Source organism: Entelurus aequoreus, linkage group LG05, assembly GCF_033978785.1.
Source record: "Entelurus aequoreus isolate RoL-2023_Sb linkage group LG05, RoL_Eaeq_v1.1, whole genome shotgun sequence".
NCBI classification, from domain to species: Eukaryota; Metazoa; Chordata; class Actinopteri; order Syngnathiformes; family Syngnathidae; genus Entelurus; species Entelurus aequoreus.
Genome location: NC_084735.1, coordinates 53,327,535 through 53,339,767, shown reverse-complemented (window position 1 = coordinate 53,339,767; position 12,233 = coordinate 53,327,535). Strand labels below are relative to the sequence as shown.

The following is a 12,233-nucleotide window of genomic DNA, read 5'->3' as shown; positions in this document are numbered from 1 at the left end:
GCTCCCCCTGGTGTTGTGGTTATGGCGGTCATTTACGTTAAGGAAGTAGTTTGACATGTACTTCGGTATCAGGGAGGTGTAGTGGCTTTTATAGACTAGGCTCAGTGCAAGTTGTTTAACTCTGTCCTCCACCTTGAGCCAGCCCACTTTGGAGAAGTGGGTAGGAGTGAGGTGAGATCTGGGGTGGAGGTCTAGAAGTAACCTGACTAGCTTGTTCTGGGATGTTTGGAGTTTAGATTTGAGGGTTTTGGAGGTGCTAGGGTACCAGGAGGTGCATGCATAATCGAAAAAGGGTTGAACGAGAGTTCCCGCCAGAATCCTCATGGTGCTTTTGTTGACCAGAGAGGAGATTCTGTAGAGAAATCTCGTTCGTTGGTTAACCTTTTTGATTACCTTGGTTGCCATTTTATCACAGGAAAGGATAGCCTCTAGAATGGAACCTAGGTAGGTGACCTCATCTTTCCTGGTGATAACAATGTCACCCACTTTTATAGTGTACAAATGTACATACAGCTATCCTAAATAGCATGTTAGCATTGATTAGCTTAAAGTCATGCACTGACAAAAAGCCTGATTAGCACTCCACACATTAAATAACATCAACAAAGCTCACCTTTGTGCATTCACGCACATCATAAAATATTTGGTGAACAAAATGAGAGTGGAGGAATGGCATAAAACACGTCTTTCTGTGGCACGTCGGAAAAAGTTATACATGTAAACAAACTGTTACGTCAGAGTCCAAGGACAGTCAAAACGGCACTTGCCAAATACTCTCATCAGTGAAGCATGAACATAAACATATTAAACAGTGGGCTAACAATTAGGAAGGTTTATGTCATGTTTGTCGTCCTACAAAAACCATATTAAAACAAGAAGAAATATATTATTCCCACGTTATTTTCCATTTCCATACGTTTTGGAAAAATCTCCAGGGAGCTACTAGGGTGGCGCTAAAGAGCCGCATTGCTGCTCTACAGCCGTGGGTTGTCGATCCCTTGTCTAGGCAGAAAACAACATTCACTATGACAATTTCCTTTGTGGAAAATATACCTTTATTTGCCTTTGTAAGAGAAAAGCACGGATTGCTGTTGATGTTTCTGTAACTTTTCCTCAGATATGGTGTCCACTGTAAGAGAAATACTGAGGCGAGGCATGTCTGTCAACCTCTACATGTTCCATGGAGGCTCGAGTTTTGGTTTTATGAGCGGAGGGCTGGCTGAACCTTCCTACAAAGCATTTGTCCCCAGCTATGGTTGGTGCCTCATCGTCGTTCACATTGTCCAATATAAACCAGTGGCTTCATTCATGCAAACGTTGAGAGCAACCTCGCTCTGCCAGTGTCAGGATGCAATAGTAATCAGGTGTTCTGCAGATTATGACGCTCCATTGTCTGAAGCTGGGGAGTACACGCAGAAATACTATCTTCTCAGAGATCTACTCTCTCAATTCAACAGTAAGTTCAACAATACATATACAGTAGATGTAAATGGTGTTCCATGTATGACTCCATTTCTCACATCAGAAGGGACCATTTCTCCAGAGATGCCAGTGTTACAACACAAGGAAGCGTACGAACCGGCAATCACATACCAGCATTTGTCCTTATGGGATGCTTTGAGCTTTACTGAGGGAGTATGTTTTTAGATGTAAGATTGCTTGAGAACATGCATGAAGCAAAGAGTTGTTTTTTTGTCATGAAGGCTAAATTATTTGTTTTCTCCACAGCCATTTAAGTCAGTCAAGCCGGTGAACATGGAGAACCTGCCGGTGAACAACAGGAATGGTCAGTCTTATGGATACACACTCTATGAGACAACCATCACCAGTGGAGGAATACTGAAGTCAGGAGACAACGTTAATGACCGTGCTCTTGTGAGTCAAAACTGTTTTGAGTATCTGGGCCTGATTCCTTTATCTGTATACTGTGTGGAGGAATGAACAGGTGTGGCATATCAAGGTGTTAATTAGACTTGAAAGATTCCAGGATTTCAAAATGTTTTCCATACACAGAAGGCATACGGAAGAATTGTGATACCGTTCCTCTCTCAGCCTGTACTCTGGAGTACATTTTCAAGCTCGGCGAAATAGTGCTTGCTGAGTCCACGCGCACATCCAAACAGTCATTTCAAAATCCAGAAAAGGAAAAATGACACATTAAAAAAAAACATTTACACTTTTGTCAGCAAAACCACTCAAGTCCAAACAGGGAAAAAAACGGCAATGAAGTCCCTTAGACCAACAAGAGTCCCTAGTCACTGGTGACCTGTCCCTGGTCCTCCTCAGCTGGCTCTGCAGAAGCTCTTTGGGCCTTCAGTCTCTCCAGCTCCCTATCCCGGAGCCTCTCCTGGGAACCCTCCACGCTCATACCCCTGGGCTCTACAGCGTGCCTCAGCCGGTTGTTCTCTTCCTCCAGGTACTCCTAGACCACCAGCTGCTTGGTCATGTTCTGCTGGCTCTCGACGTAGTGCATACCGTAGGTCTGGGAAGGCTGGCCACTATAAAAGGTCACTGCAAAATGCACGCGTTTATCACAGCATAATGCCACAGATGTTGGAAGTGTTGAGGGAGCGTACAATAGATATGATGACTGCAGTGATGCCCACCACAGCTGTTGTTCGTAAATTGAATGTTTATTTCTCTACCATAAGCCATTTCCAAAGTCATCTCAAAGAATTTGGTAGTACATCCAACCAGCCTCACAACTGCAGACCTCCACATTCAGTATCGTCACCTCCAAGATAGTTTAAGACCAGCCATCTAGATAACTGCTGCAACAATCACTTTGCGTAACCAAGGAATATCCGCACACACTGCCAGAAAAGCATCTATGGGCAAATCATCTTCATGTTCGTCATTTTCATCAGGGTCTCGACCTGATTGCAGTTTGTAGTCGTAACCGAAATAAGTGGGCAATTGCTCACATTCAAAAGTGTCTGGCATTTTCTCTTCACTGATGAATCCAGGTTTGAACTGTTTAGGTCAGTTGGCAGACAGCCTGCATGGCGTTGTTTGGGTGAGTGGTTTGCTGACGTCAACGTGGATGGAGTGGCCCATGTTGGTTTGGGGTTATGGTGTGGGCAGGCAGACATTTTAAATGTACAGAGATACTCTGATGAGATCCAAACGCCATTTAATTACGACCATCATTCCATGATGAAGCATTGCCAGTATACTCTCCTGACATGTCACCAATTGAGCATGTTTGAGATGTTCTCATGGTTTGGTGTATATGAGCGTGTTCCACTTCTTGCTGATATCCAGGAACTTTACATCACCATTTAAGAGATTTAGTTGATCATCTGTGAACAAGATGAACATATACTGCAGGTTTTATGACTCCCAGAACCTCCCCAGTGCAGTACAACTGCACCTCTTGTAGTGGCCAGTCTGAAGCACACCTGTGCAATGATCATGCTGCCTAATAATCATCTTGATATGTCACACCTGTGAGGTGAATGCTCACTAACAGTTAGATTAGAACAATATTTGAGATAATTTGTTTTTTGTGTCTATAAAAAATAACAATGAACAATGGGAGGATAAACGAAAGTGTTGTGTTTATATTTTGGTTGATTGCAAATGACACATCTTTATTTTGACTTTATGGATTAAAGATTGACTATTGCTATCGATTATGAAAGTATGCAAATTGTAACTGTGGAGGAGCGATTATATTACAGTTGGCTGCCCTGTGCGCATGCCTGTATGCATGTGATTTGTCGGTTTCATCCACCCATTTCTGAAACAAACACACACAGGCATGCACAATATACATGTACAGAAGTGCATCCAAATTGTGTCTGCAGAGGAAGGGTTTAGTTTGAGTTGACGCCTTTTTATGCATGTGTGCACCTGTTTCTGTACACTGGATGTACACAAAATGATATTTTGCAGTCCTCCAGCCATATTTGAGATTGTATTAATCGGATAACTTTGGTTCCTTTCGCAGGTCTTTGTAAACAGAAGTTACATAGGGCTTTTCATACACCAGCATACAGAACTGGCTGTTCCAGATGCCAAGGTATGGCATTGACATGGACCATGTTATTATTAAAGCTGTCAAACTATTTAAATATTTAATCGCGATTATTGCATTTTGTCCATAGTTAACTCTATAATTAATTGCAATTGATTGCAGATACATTAAAAAAAATATTTCATAAGTGTACTTTAGACTAGGGATGCAACAATTATAGATAAGAAAATGTAAATGCCTTACTTACCTATCAAAGAGGAAATTAGGAAGTTTGGCCTCAAATGAAAAAATATTCTCCGCCTTCAATCGTCTCCATCTTTCAAAGACATCCCCAATACAAATCCTCGTTTTGTTCCTGGCTTTGTCATGAATAAGTTGAAAATCGTAACGACGCCTTTTAGATTTACTAAGGTCTGACATGTAAAGTAAACTTTACCAGTGGCAATAGCTCAACAAAGGTGATGGTGCGTAACTGGCAACCTGGATGTGACACACTCACAGACTTATTAATTGGTTAAGCGGTAGAGGGCGGGGCATCGAAATGAAAACAATAACAAGATTTCAGGGCTGTAAATCAAATTTTGAAATGAGCATATCCCGGCTGAACTACCGTTATCAGTTATAAAGGTATTCGAAAAGAACATGATTTATGAATGCCTTTTGACATATCAGGGCCATTTAATTATGACTTGACATGAAATTATTACATATGGCACCTTTAAGTTTCCGGAGATAATTATAAGGCCTTATAATATCAATAGTTGTGTTTTACTAGTCTTAGGCACAACCCCAAGTTTCCCAATCAAGATGGACATTCCTCAAGGATGTTTGTTATCACCATATTTGAACCTGCCGGCACGGAAATACTAGTCAATTAGCAGATGAAACAACTCTTTTCTTAAAAAGGTGTTATTGAAAAGATTCAAGAATTCTCTAATGTATTCAGGACTTTGCCTAAATCTTAAAAAAATGAATGTGTGAAAGAAAATATTTGCAGGGTCTCTGTAAAGTCTGAAGTGAAAAATGTAGGTATCAACGTGTCCACCCCATAATTAGTGCATTAATGAAATGTCGTGTTAGATTAGTTATGGAAGTAATAATGGGCAGTGCGGCAAATTATTTTTAAGAAGAAATACAAATTGTTGTTAGAATGGGATGAGGTGACAAGTTATATGTGTACATCATCTTCCCATAAGATACATCTGCTTGAGAAAGTATGATAATTTAAAAGGAAGCTTCTACATTTGAAAGTCGCATATCATGGAACTTCAATTCTTTTGATTTATCAAATATTTTTGGGGGTATGCAGTACCAGAAAGAATCCATCCATCCATCCATCCATCTTCTTCCGCTTATCCGAGGTCGGGTCGCGGGGGCAGCAGCCTATGCAGGGAAGCCCAGACTTCCCTCTCCCCAGCCACTTTGTCCAGCTCCTCCTGGGGGATCCCGAGGCGTTCCCAGGCCAGCCGGGAGAGATAGTCTTCCCAACGTGTCCTGGGTCTTCCCCTTGGCCTCCTACCGGTCGGACGTGCCCTAAACACCTCCCTAGGGAGGCGTTCGGGTGGCATCCTGACCAGATGCCCGAACCACCTCATCCGGCTCCTCTCGATGTGGAGGAGCAGCGGCTTTACTTTGAGCATCTCCCAGATGACAGAGCTTCTCACCCTATCTCTAAGGGAGAGCCCCACCACCCGGCCGAGGAAACTCATTTCGGCCGCTTGTACCCGTGATCTTGTCCTTTCGGTCATGACCCAAAGCTCATGACCATAGGTGAGGATGGGAACGTAGATCGACCGATAAATTGAGAGCTTTGCCTTCCGACTCAGCTCCTTCTTCACCACAACGGATCGATACAGCGTCCGCATTACTGAAGACACCGCACCGATCCGCCTGTCGATCTCACGATCCACTCTTCCCTCACTCGTGAACAAGACTCCGAGGTACTTGAACTCCTCCACTTGGGGCAAGATCTCCTCCTCAACCCGGAGATGGCACTCCACCCTTTTCCGGGGAAGAACCATGGACTCGGATTTGGAGGTGCTGATTCCCATCCCAGTCGCTTCACACTCTACTGCGAACCGATCCAGTGAGAGCTGAAGATCTGGGCCAGATGAAGCCATCAGGACCACATCATCTGCAAATAGCAGAGACCTAATCCTGCAGCCACCAAACCAGATACCCTCAACGCCCTGACTGCACTTAGAAATTCTGTCCATAAAAGTTATGAACAGAATCGGTGACAAAGAGCAGCCTTGGCAGAGTCCAACCCTCACTGGAAACGGGTCCGACTTACTGCTGGCAATGCGGACCAAGCTCTGACACTGATCATACAGGGAGCGGACCGCCACAATAAGACAGTCCGTTACCCCATACTCTCTGAGCACTCCCCACAGGACTTCCCGGGGTACATGGTTGAATGCCTTCTCCAAGTCCACAAAGGACATGTAGACTGGTTGGGCAAACTCCCATGCACCCTCAAGGACCCTGCCGAGAGTATAGAGCTGGTCCACAGTTCCACGACCAGGACGAAAACCACACTGTTCCTCCTGAATCCGAGGTTCGACTATCCGGCGTAGCCTCCTCTCCAGTACACCTTGGACTGTTTTTCCGTTTTTGTTTACTGGAAATCTTCATTTTTCTCTTCAAAACAAAAAATCGCTTTGTTTTTCTATTTCCTTTTATGTATTTTAAAAACGAAATTCAAATAAACTAATCGTTTTTTGTTTTTCAATATCCCTTTATGAAAAGATAATTGAAATACCAAAACATACACCGACCATTTTACCGTTCTGTGTTGGTTTTTGATAAATTGGACCATGAGTGTGTTTGTACACTTGTGTAATGCACATGGTCAATAATACTCGCTATCGACCTCAGCCATCAGGTGGCAACACTATTGCAATGTTTTAAATTTTAAATTTTAAAAATAAAATTGGGACAATCAGCGGGCTGTAGTTTGGGTAATTAAGCAATTATTTGGCATACCACTATATAAAGCCCTGGTACCACGTACAACAGTTTGAGAAATGCTGGTTTAGGCTAATTATATATGCAAAACAACTTTGTGGCTTAGGTTTTTACAAACGCTGATTGCGCGACCAAAAAAAATAGCGCTGTTAAAGGAGATTAGCATCAACTCATTATCGTTAACTTTGACAGCCCTTGTTATTAGTACATTTTCTTAGCATTTTGTAGTGGGATGTTTGTTTCCCCAGGCTAAAATCTGCAAATGACAAGCATCATAATGTCCCTACAGGGACAGCGAACTTTAAGTTTATTGGTTGAAAACTGTGGACGAGTCCAACGGGGACGGGACCTTGACAAGCAGCGCAAAGGTAATTATTAGACATGATGCGGAACCTTGTCGTGTCTGCTCTTACATACGATGTCATTCAAATGTGTGTCCTTGCAGGCCTTGTCGGGGATATTTTACTAAACAATATCCCACTACAGGATTTCATGATATACAGCCTGGAAATGAAACCCAGTTTTATTGATAGGTTTGTACACTTTTGGTAAATAATGTGATTCTTTTTGTGTAACAGTTTTTTTAAAACATATGTTTTAGTCTCTATCAGGCTTCTTGGAAAACTCTTCCTGAAACCCCCAGTTTTCCTTCCTTTTTCATGGGCCAACTGTTTGCATACGGATACCCCAGCGATACATTTGTGAAACTGCCAGTGGGTGAAACACATAATCAGAATCAGAATCAGAATCAGCAATACTTTAATAATCCCCGCTGGGAAATTAAGATTTTCAGCAGTGTATAATGTATTTATATCATAAATACTAGGGGTGTAACGGTATTTATTTGTGATTATGAGGTACCGTTACACCCCTACTAAATTGTAGTGATGAAAAGTGATTGAATTATATTTGGGTTCACAGGGTTGGGAAAAAGGTGTTGTTTTTATCAATGGGATAAATCTGGGATGCTACTGGTCCATTGGACCCCAGCAGACTCTCTACCTCCCTGGTCCTTTTCTCAACAGTGGAATCAACCAGGTATTTATGCGCACATTTTGGAATGAACAATACCTGTATGTTTGAACATTCTGTAATATAATCAGTCCTCCCAGGGTTTTTCAGGATTTTTTGGGTGATTGTTGTGGAATAAAATGCCTGAATTTAATGCAGCTTTTTTAGAAAGTTGCAGCAAAAGTTGCAATGTTTTGAGGCTTTTTTTTTAATGACATTCAACTATCTTGTGGCAGTCTTGCCTTCTTCCAAACTTGCTTCAAACAAGCCATGTGGAATTGGAGACTCTAGTGACATGTTTTGCCTTTGTTACTGTATATCAGTGGATATCTCCATAAATGACAGAATTTTACCCGAAGAGCTTTGAACAAGTTTGCCATTTTTATTCAATTTTAGGAGTGCAACAGTGAAACACAGTGTAAGCTATTGGGACAAATTCAACATCCTAATGGCCCACGGGTAAACACTGTTTTTAACTTTGTGTGCCCTGCTCTTGTGTGATGAAAATCTCTTCCCTGATGGCAGCAAATTGATTAAGTGATGACCAGGGTAAGAGCTGTCTGCCAGGATTTTCTTTGCTCTGCCAAGGCAGCAAGAACAAACAATGTCCTCCCGGGAGGGCAGAGGGTGACCGATAATCTTCTCCGCTGTCCTTGGGCCTTCCTGTCTGCCATTACATGTTATGTAATAATAATAATAATAATAATAATAATTAGCTTTATTGTCTCCAAGGAGAAATTTGTCTTGGACATCAAGACACAGCGTTTTACATACATACTGTACATACATACAGTTCATCCGACAATACAGTGACGACAGTGAACAGTGCGCAGGTATATCAGTTAGTTATGAGATCACACATTACAAACAAAAACCGTATTGCACACCTCCCGTATTCATACTTGCCAACCTTAAGACCTCCAAATTTGGGAGATGGGGGGTGTGTGTGTGTGTGTGTGTGTGTGTGTGTGTGTGTGTGTGTGTGTGTGTGTGTGTGTGTGTGTGTGTGTGTGTGTGTGTGAGTATGTTGTAGCGTCCCGGAAGAGTTAGTCCTGCAAGGGGTTCTGGGTATTTGTTCTGTTGTGTATATGTTGTGTTACGGTGCGGATGTTCTCCCAAAATGTGTTTGTCATTCTTGTTTGGTGTGGGTTCACAGTGTGGCACATATTTGTAACAGTGTTAAAGTTGTTTATACGGTCACCCTCAGTGTGACCTGTATGGCTGTTGATCAAGTATGTATTCACTTATGTGTGTACAAAAGCCGCATACCTTATGTGACTGGGCCGGCACGCTGTTTGTATGGAGGAAAAGCGGACGTGATGACAGGTTGTAGATGACGCTAAAGGCAGTGCCTTTAAGGCACGCCCCCAATATTGTTGTCCGGGTGGAAATCGGAAGAAATTCGGGAGAATGGTTGCCCCGGGAGATTTTCGGGAGGGGCACTGAAATTCGGGAGTCTCCCGGGAAAATCGGGAGGGTTGGCAAGTATGCCCGTATTGCACTATGCCAATATTGCACTCCTTATTATTGCATCCGGTTACTACAGTAGTTTTCTGTTGTTAAGTGCCATTGGGACAAAGGAAAATATATAACTGTTGAGTTTGTATGTTGCTGTTTTGTACCATTTACCAATTCGCATCAACACAATTTCACTATGGAGTATGAGGTGTGGGTCACGGGTGATTTTAAGACCCTGCTTCCTCACGGTCGTGTCGAATATTTCTTGAAGAGAACAAGGGGACTGCATGCCAATTATTTTACCAGCCCTCTTGATAAGGTTTTGAAGTTGGGTTGTGAGTCTGACAGACATATTTCCAAACCATGTGGAGATGCCATAACGGATAACAGATTCAATGTTTGCCTTATAAAACAACATCATGATATTGCTTGCCACACCGTGGACCCTGAGTCCACGGTGTGGCAAGTGCAAGCGCTGGATTATACGGGAGTGTAGTGGATTGTCCGAAGCTTAAACAGGCAACAAAAGTAGTTTAGTACAACAAATTTATTTACCCATTATCAGAAGTGCAGGTTGAATTAAGTTGGCCGTGCAGACAGACCACATGTTACTCCGGAGCAAACAAGACACACACAAGCCAAAATCACTGTCGAGTTCCGGTCTTCTGCCATTTTTTATATGTCTCTTGTGCGTCATTGTTTGTTATCTAAATGCGTCAATGTCTTGTTGTTTTTCCTATCTGTTCCATAACAACTCGAATCCTTTAGACAGTCAACACATTCTGTAGACAGGTTGGCACGACTTAATATTCACTTTTGTCCCACCACTGGTCCATTCAATGGCACAAAATACAAGAGAATTGAAAATGAGCGGACATTCTTAAAAGACAAGAAATATAGGTCAAAAGGTCAGAAATTCTACGACAAACAGAGTCAACTTGGTTGGCCCAAGTAAACTGGGAATCAAAACAAATACCCAAGTACTTATAGGAGGACACCTGCTCCACTCTCTCCCCATGGATAATGATCGGGGTGTGATCCCCACAGATTTGAGATAAAAAAAACATCTCCTTCGTTTTTTTTTCATTTAAAATCAGATTTTTCACCTCACACCACCTCACAGCCCCTTCGATCTCTTGTTTGTATGAGTCGATGTTGGAGGATAGTTTAGGCTTTGTCAATAGTTTGGGCTTTGTCAATAGTTTGGGTTTTGTCAGTAAACTAAGGCTGATAGTGAAACAACTATAAATTAGATTATATAGTTGTTTGGTTGCTGATGTATGTATATTTATTATACTTCCGGCTTCCAAGTTCTGCAGATGTGTCTCCGTTTGCTCCTGCTTGCTTGCTGCTTTATTTGCTTTTAAATTTTTTTACAATTCTGGATATAATTGTATTCATTTTATTTTAAGTGAACCAAAACTCTGAATCATTGTTATGCTTTTTATTTTTTTTTAAAATTTTGTGTGCTTTTTACAATCGATCCGACGAGTCAGCGACAACAACTCTCTCAACATGACTAAAGGAGTAACCCAAACAATGGCTACCTGTGCAAGCTGTTGGATACAGCAACAAGAAATGTGTGCTCTAAGAGCACAGATTTTTTTCCCTGGAAAGCGAAAAAAGACTTAATGAGACACTCCCAGTGGAATCCTGTGGTAAGAAGTCATCATTCACCTCCAGATCAAAGGGTTAAAAAACTGTTAAGCACAGCCTAAAGATAAATGATACCATGTTTTTCCAAGACTCTATAAAGTAACCTGCAATGGACTTGGTGCAAAACCAAAACCAAATCAGAATGTTGGTATCCATGGGCGATAAAGTTACCAAACAGATTTTTGCCACTGTCACAGCCAAATGTGACTAAATATCACAAACTACTGACAGTTATAAGTTAGAACCATACACTACTTTTTATTAGAAATGGCAATAGCGAAAGATTTTGGTGTGCATGTACGTGCCAGTCTGCCCCACAACAAGGGGATAGAGAAAAAGAAGGTATCTATAGACTACAACTTTGGACTACAACTAGATAAAAATGGCGCTTTGTGCAAATCTATTCGGGTAAACTGCTACCATATATGGAGATATCGCTGATGTAACTAATGTAAAATATGTCACTAAAGTCTCAAATTCCAATCAGCTTGTTGGAAAAAGGAAAGATTATGTTATTGTTTACCTTTGCAATCCAAATCATATTTAAATTTGACTATTTTCTATGAAAACAGATCATTGTTTTTGAGGAGCAAGAGGGCGACTACAAGGTCATTTTTGAGGATACACCTGATCTTGGAATGGCAGCAGACATCCAGTGACTCCCATCATCCAGCCTGTGTCATTAGAAAATTATACTTTTTTTTACCCCTGATTAACAACCTGAGCACTTCTGGTTCAGGTTGCCAATCAGGCTATATACCTGTATGCCTGCCTCGCCCTCCAGTCAGGGCTGGTGGATTGACACTGTAAACTGTATGCTGATGTTTATGTTACATGTGTTGCTGTAATCAAAATACTTGTTTTACCTGCACGTCTCCTGCATTTTGGGGTCACATTACCGCAGCGATGCGGGTTCCTGATAGACTCCTCGGGCCAATGAGTGACCTTGCGGCGATGTCCGTTGGAGTCATCCGTCTATTCTTGCTGACGTGGAGCCATCCGTCTATTCTTGCTTGAATATCATCTTTCACAATGATGATAATGCTCACCTATACAAGAGCTGCTAATACGCGATACAATATATATACTGTGGATGTAATATGTTATTTAGCAATGCTTTATGAGGAAACTATTACAAACTATGTACAGTCAGAATGATTGT

The 12,233-nt window shown here is 41.8% G+C and overlaps 1 protein-coding gene across 2 annotated transcripts in view; it reads left to right on the top strand.

Moving 5' to 3' along the window:
• The window catches only part of LOC133649777 (beta-galactosidase-1-like protein 2), a 33,903-nt gene extending 21,670 nt beyond the window's left edge, over window positions 1–12,233 (top strand). Inside the window, exons 10-19 of one of the 2 annotated variants that reach the window (XM_062046440.1) lie at window positions 1,118–1,255; window positions 1,376–1,456; window positions 1,526–1,635; window positions 1,729–1,875; window positions 3,953–4,024; window positions 7,236–7,314; window positions 7,392–7,479; window positions 7,548–7,659; window positions 7,868–7,984; window positions 11,644–12,233. In XM_062046440.1, the coding sequence (XP_061902424.1) occupies window positions 1,118–1,255; window positions 1,376–1,456; window positions 1,526–1,635; window positions 1,729–1,875; window positions 3,953–4,024; window positions 7,236–7,314; window positions 7,392–7,479; window positions 7,548–7,659; window positions 7,868–7,984; window positions 11,644–11,730 (1,031 nt within the window). In that variant the 3' untranslated portion in view covers window positions 11,731–12,233. Of the gene's footprint in view, window positions 1–1,117; window positions 1,256–1,375; window positions 1,636–1,728; window positions 1,876–3,952; window positions 4,025–7,235; window positions 7,315–7,391; window positions 7,480–7,547; window positions 7,660–7,867; window positions 7,985–11,643 lie in introns of both variants that reach the window. The other variant, XM_062046439.1, reaches the window with a different exon arrangement.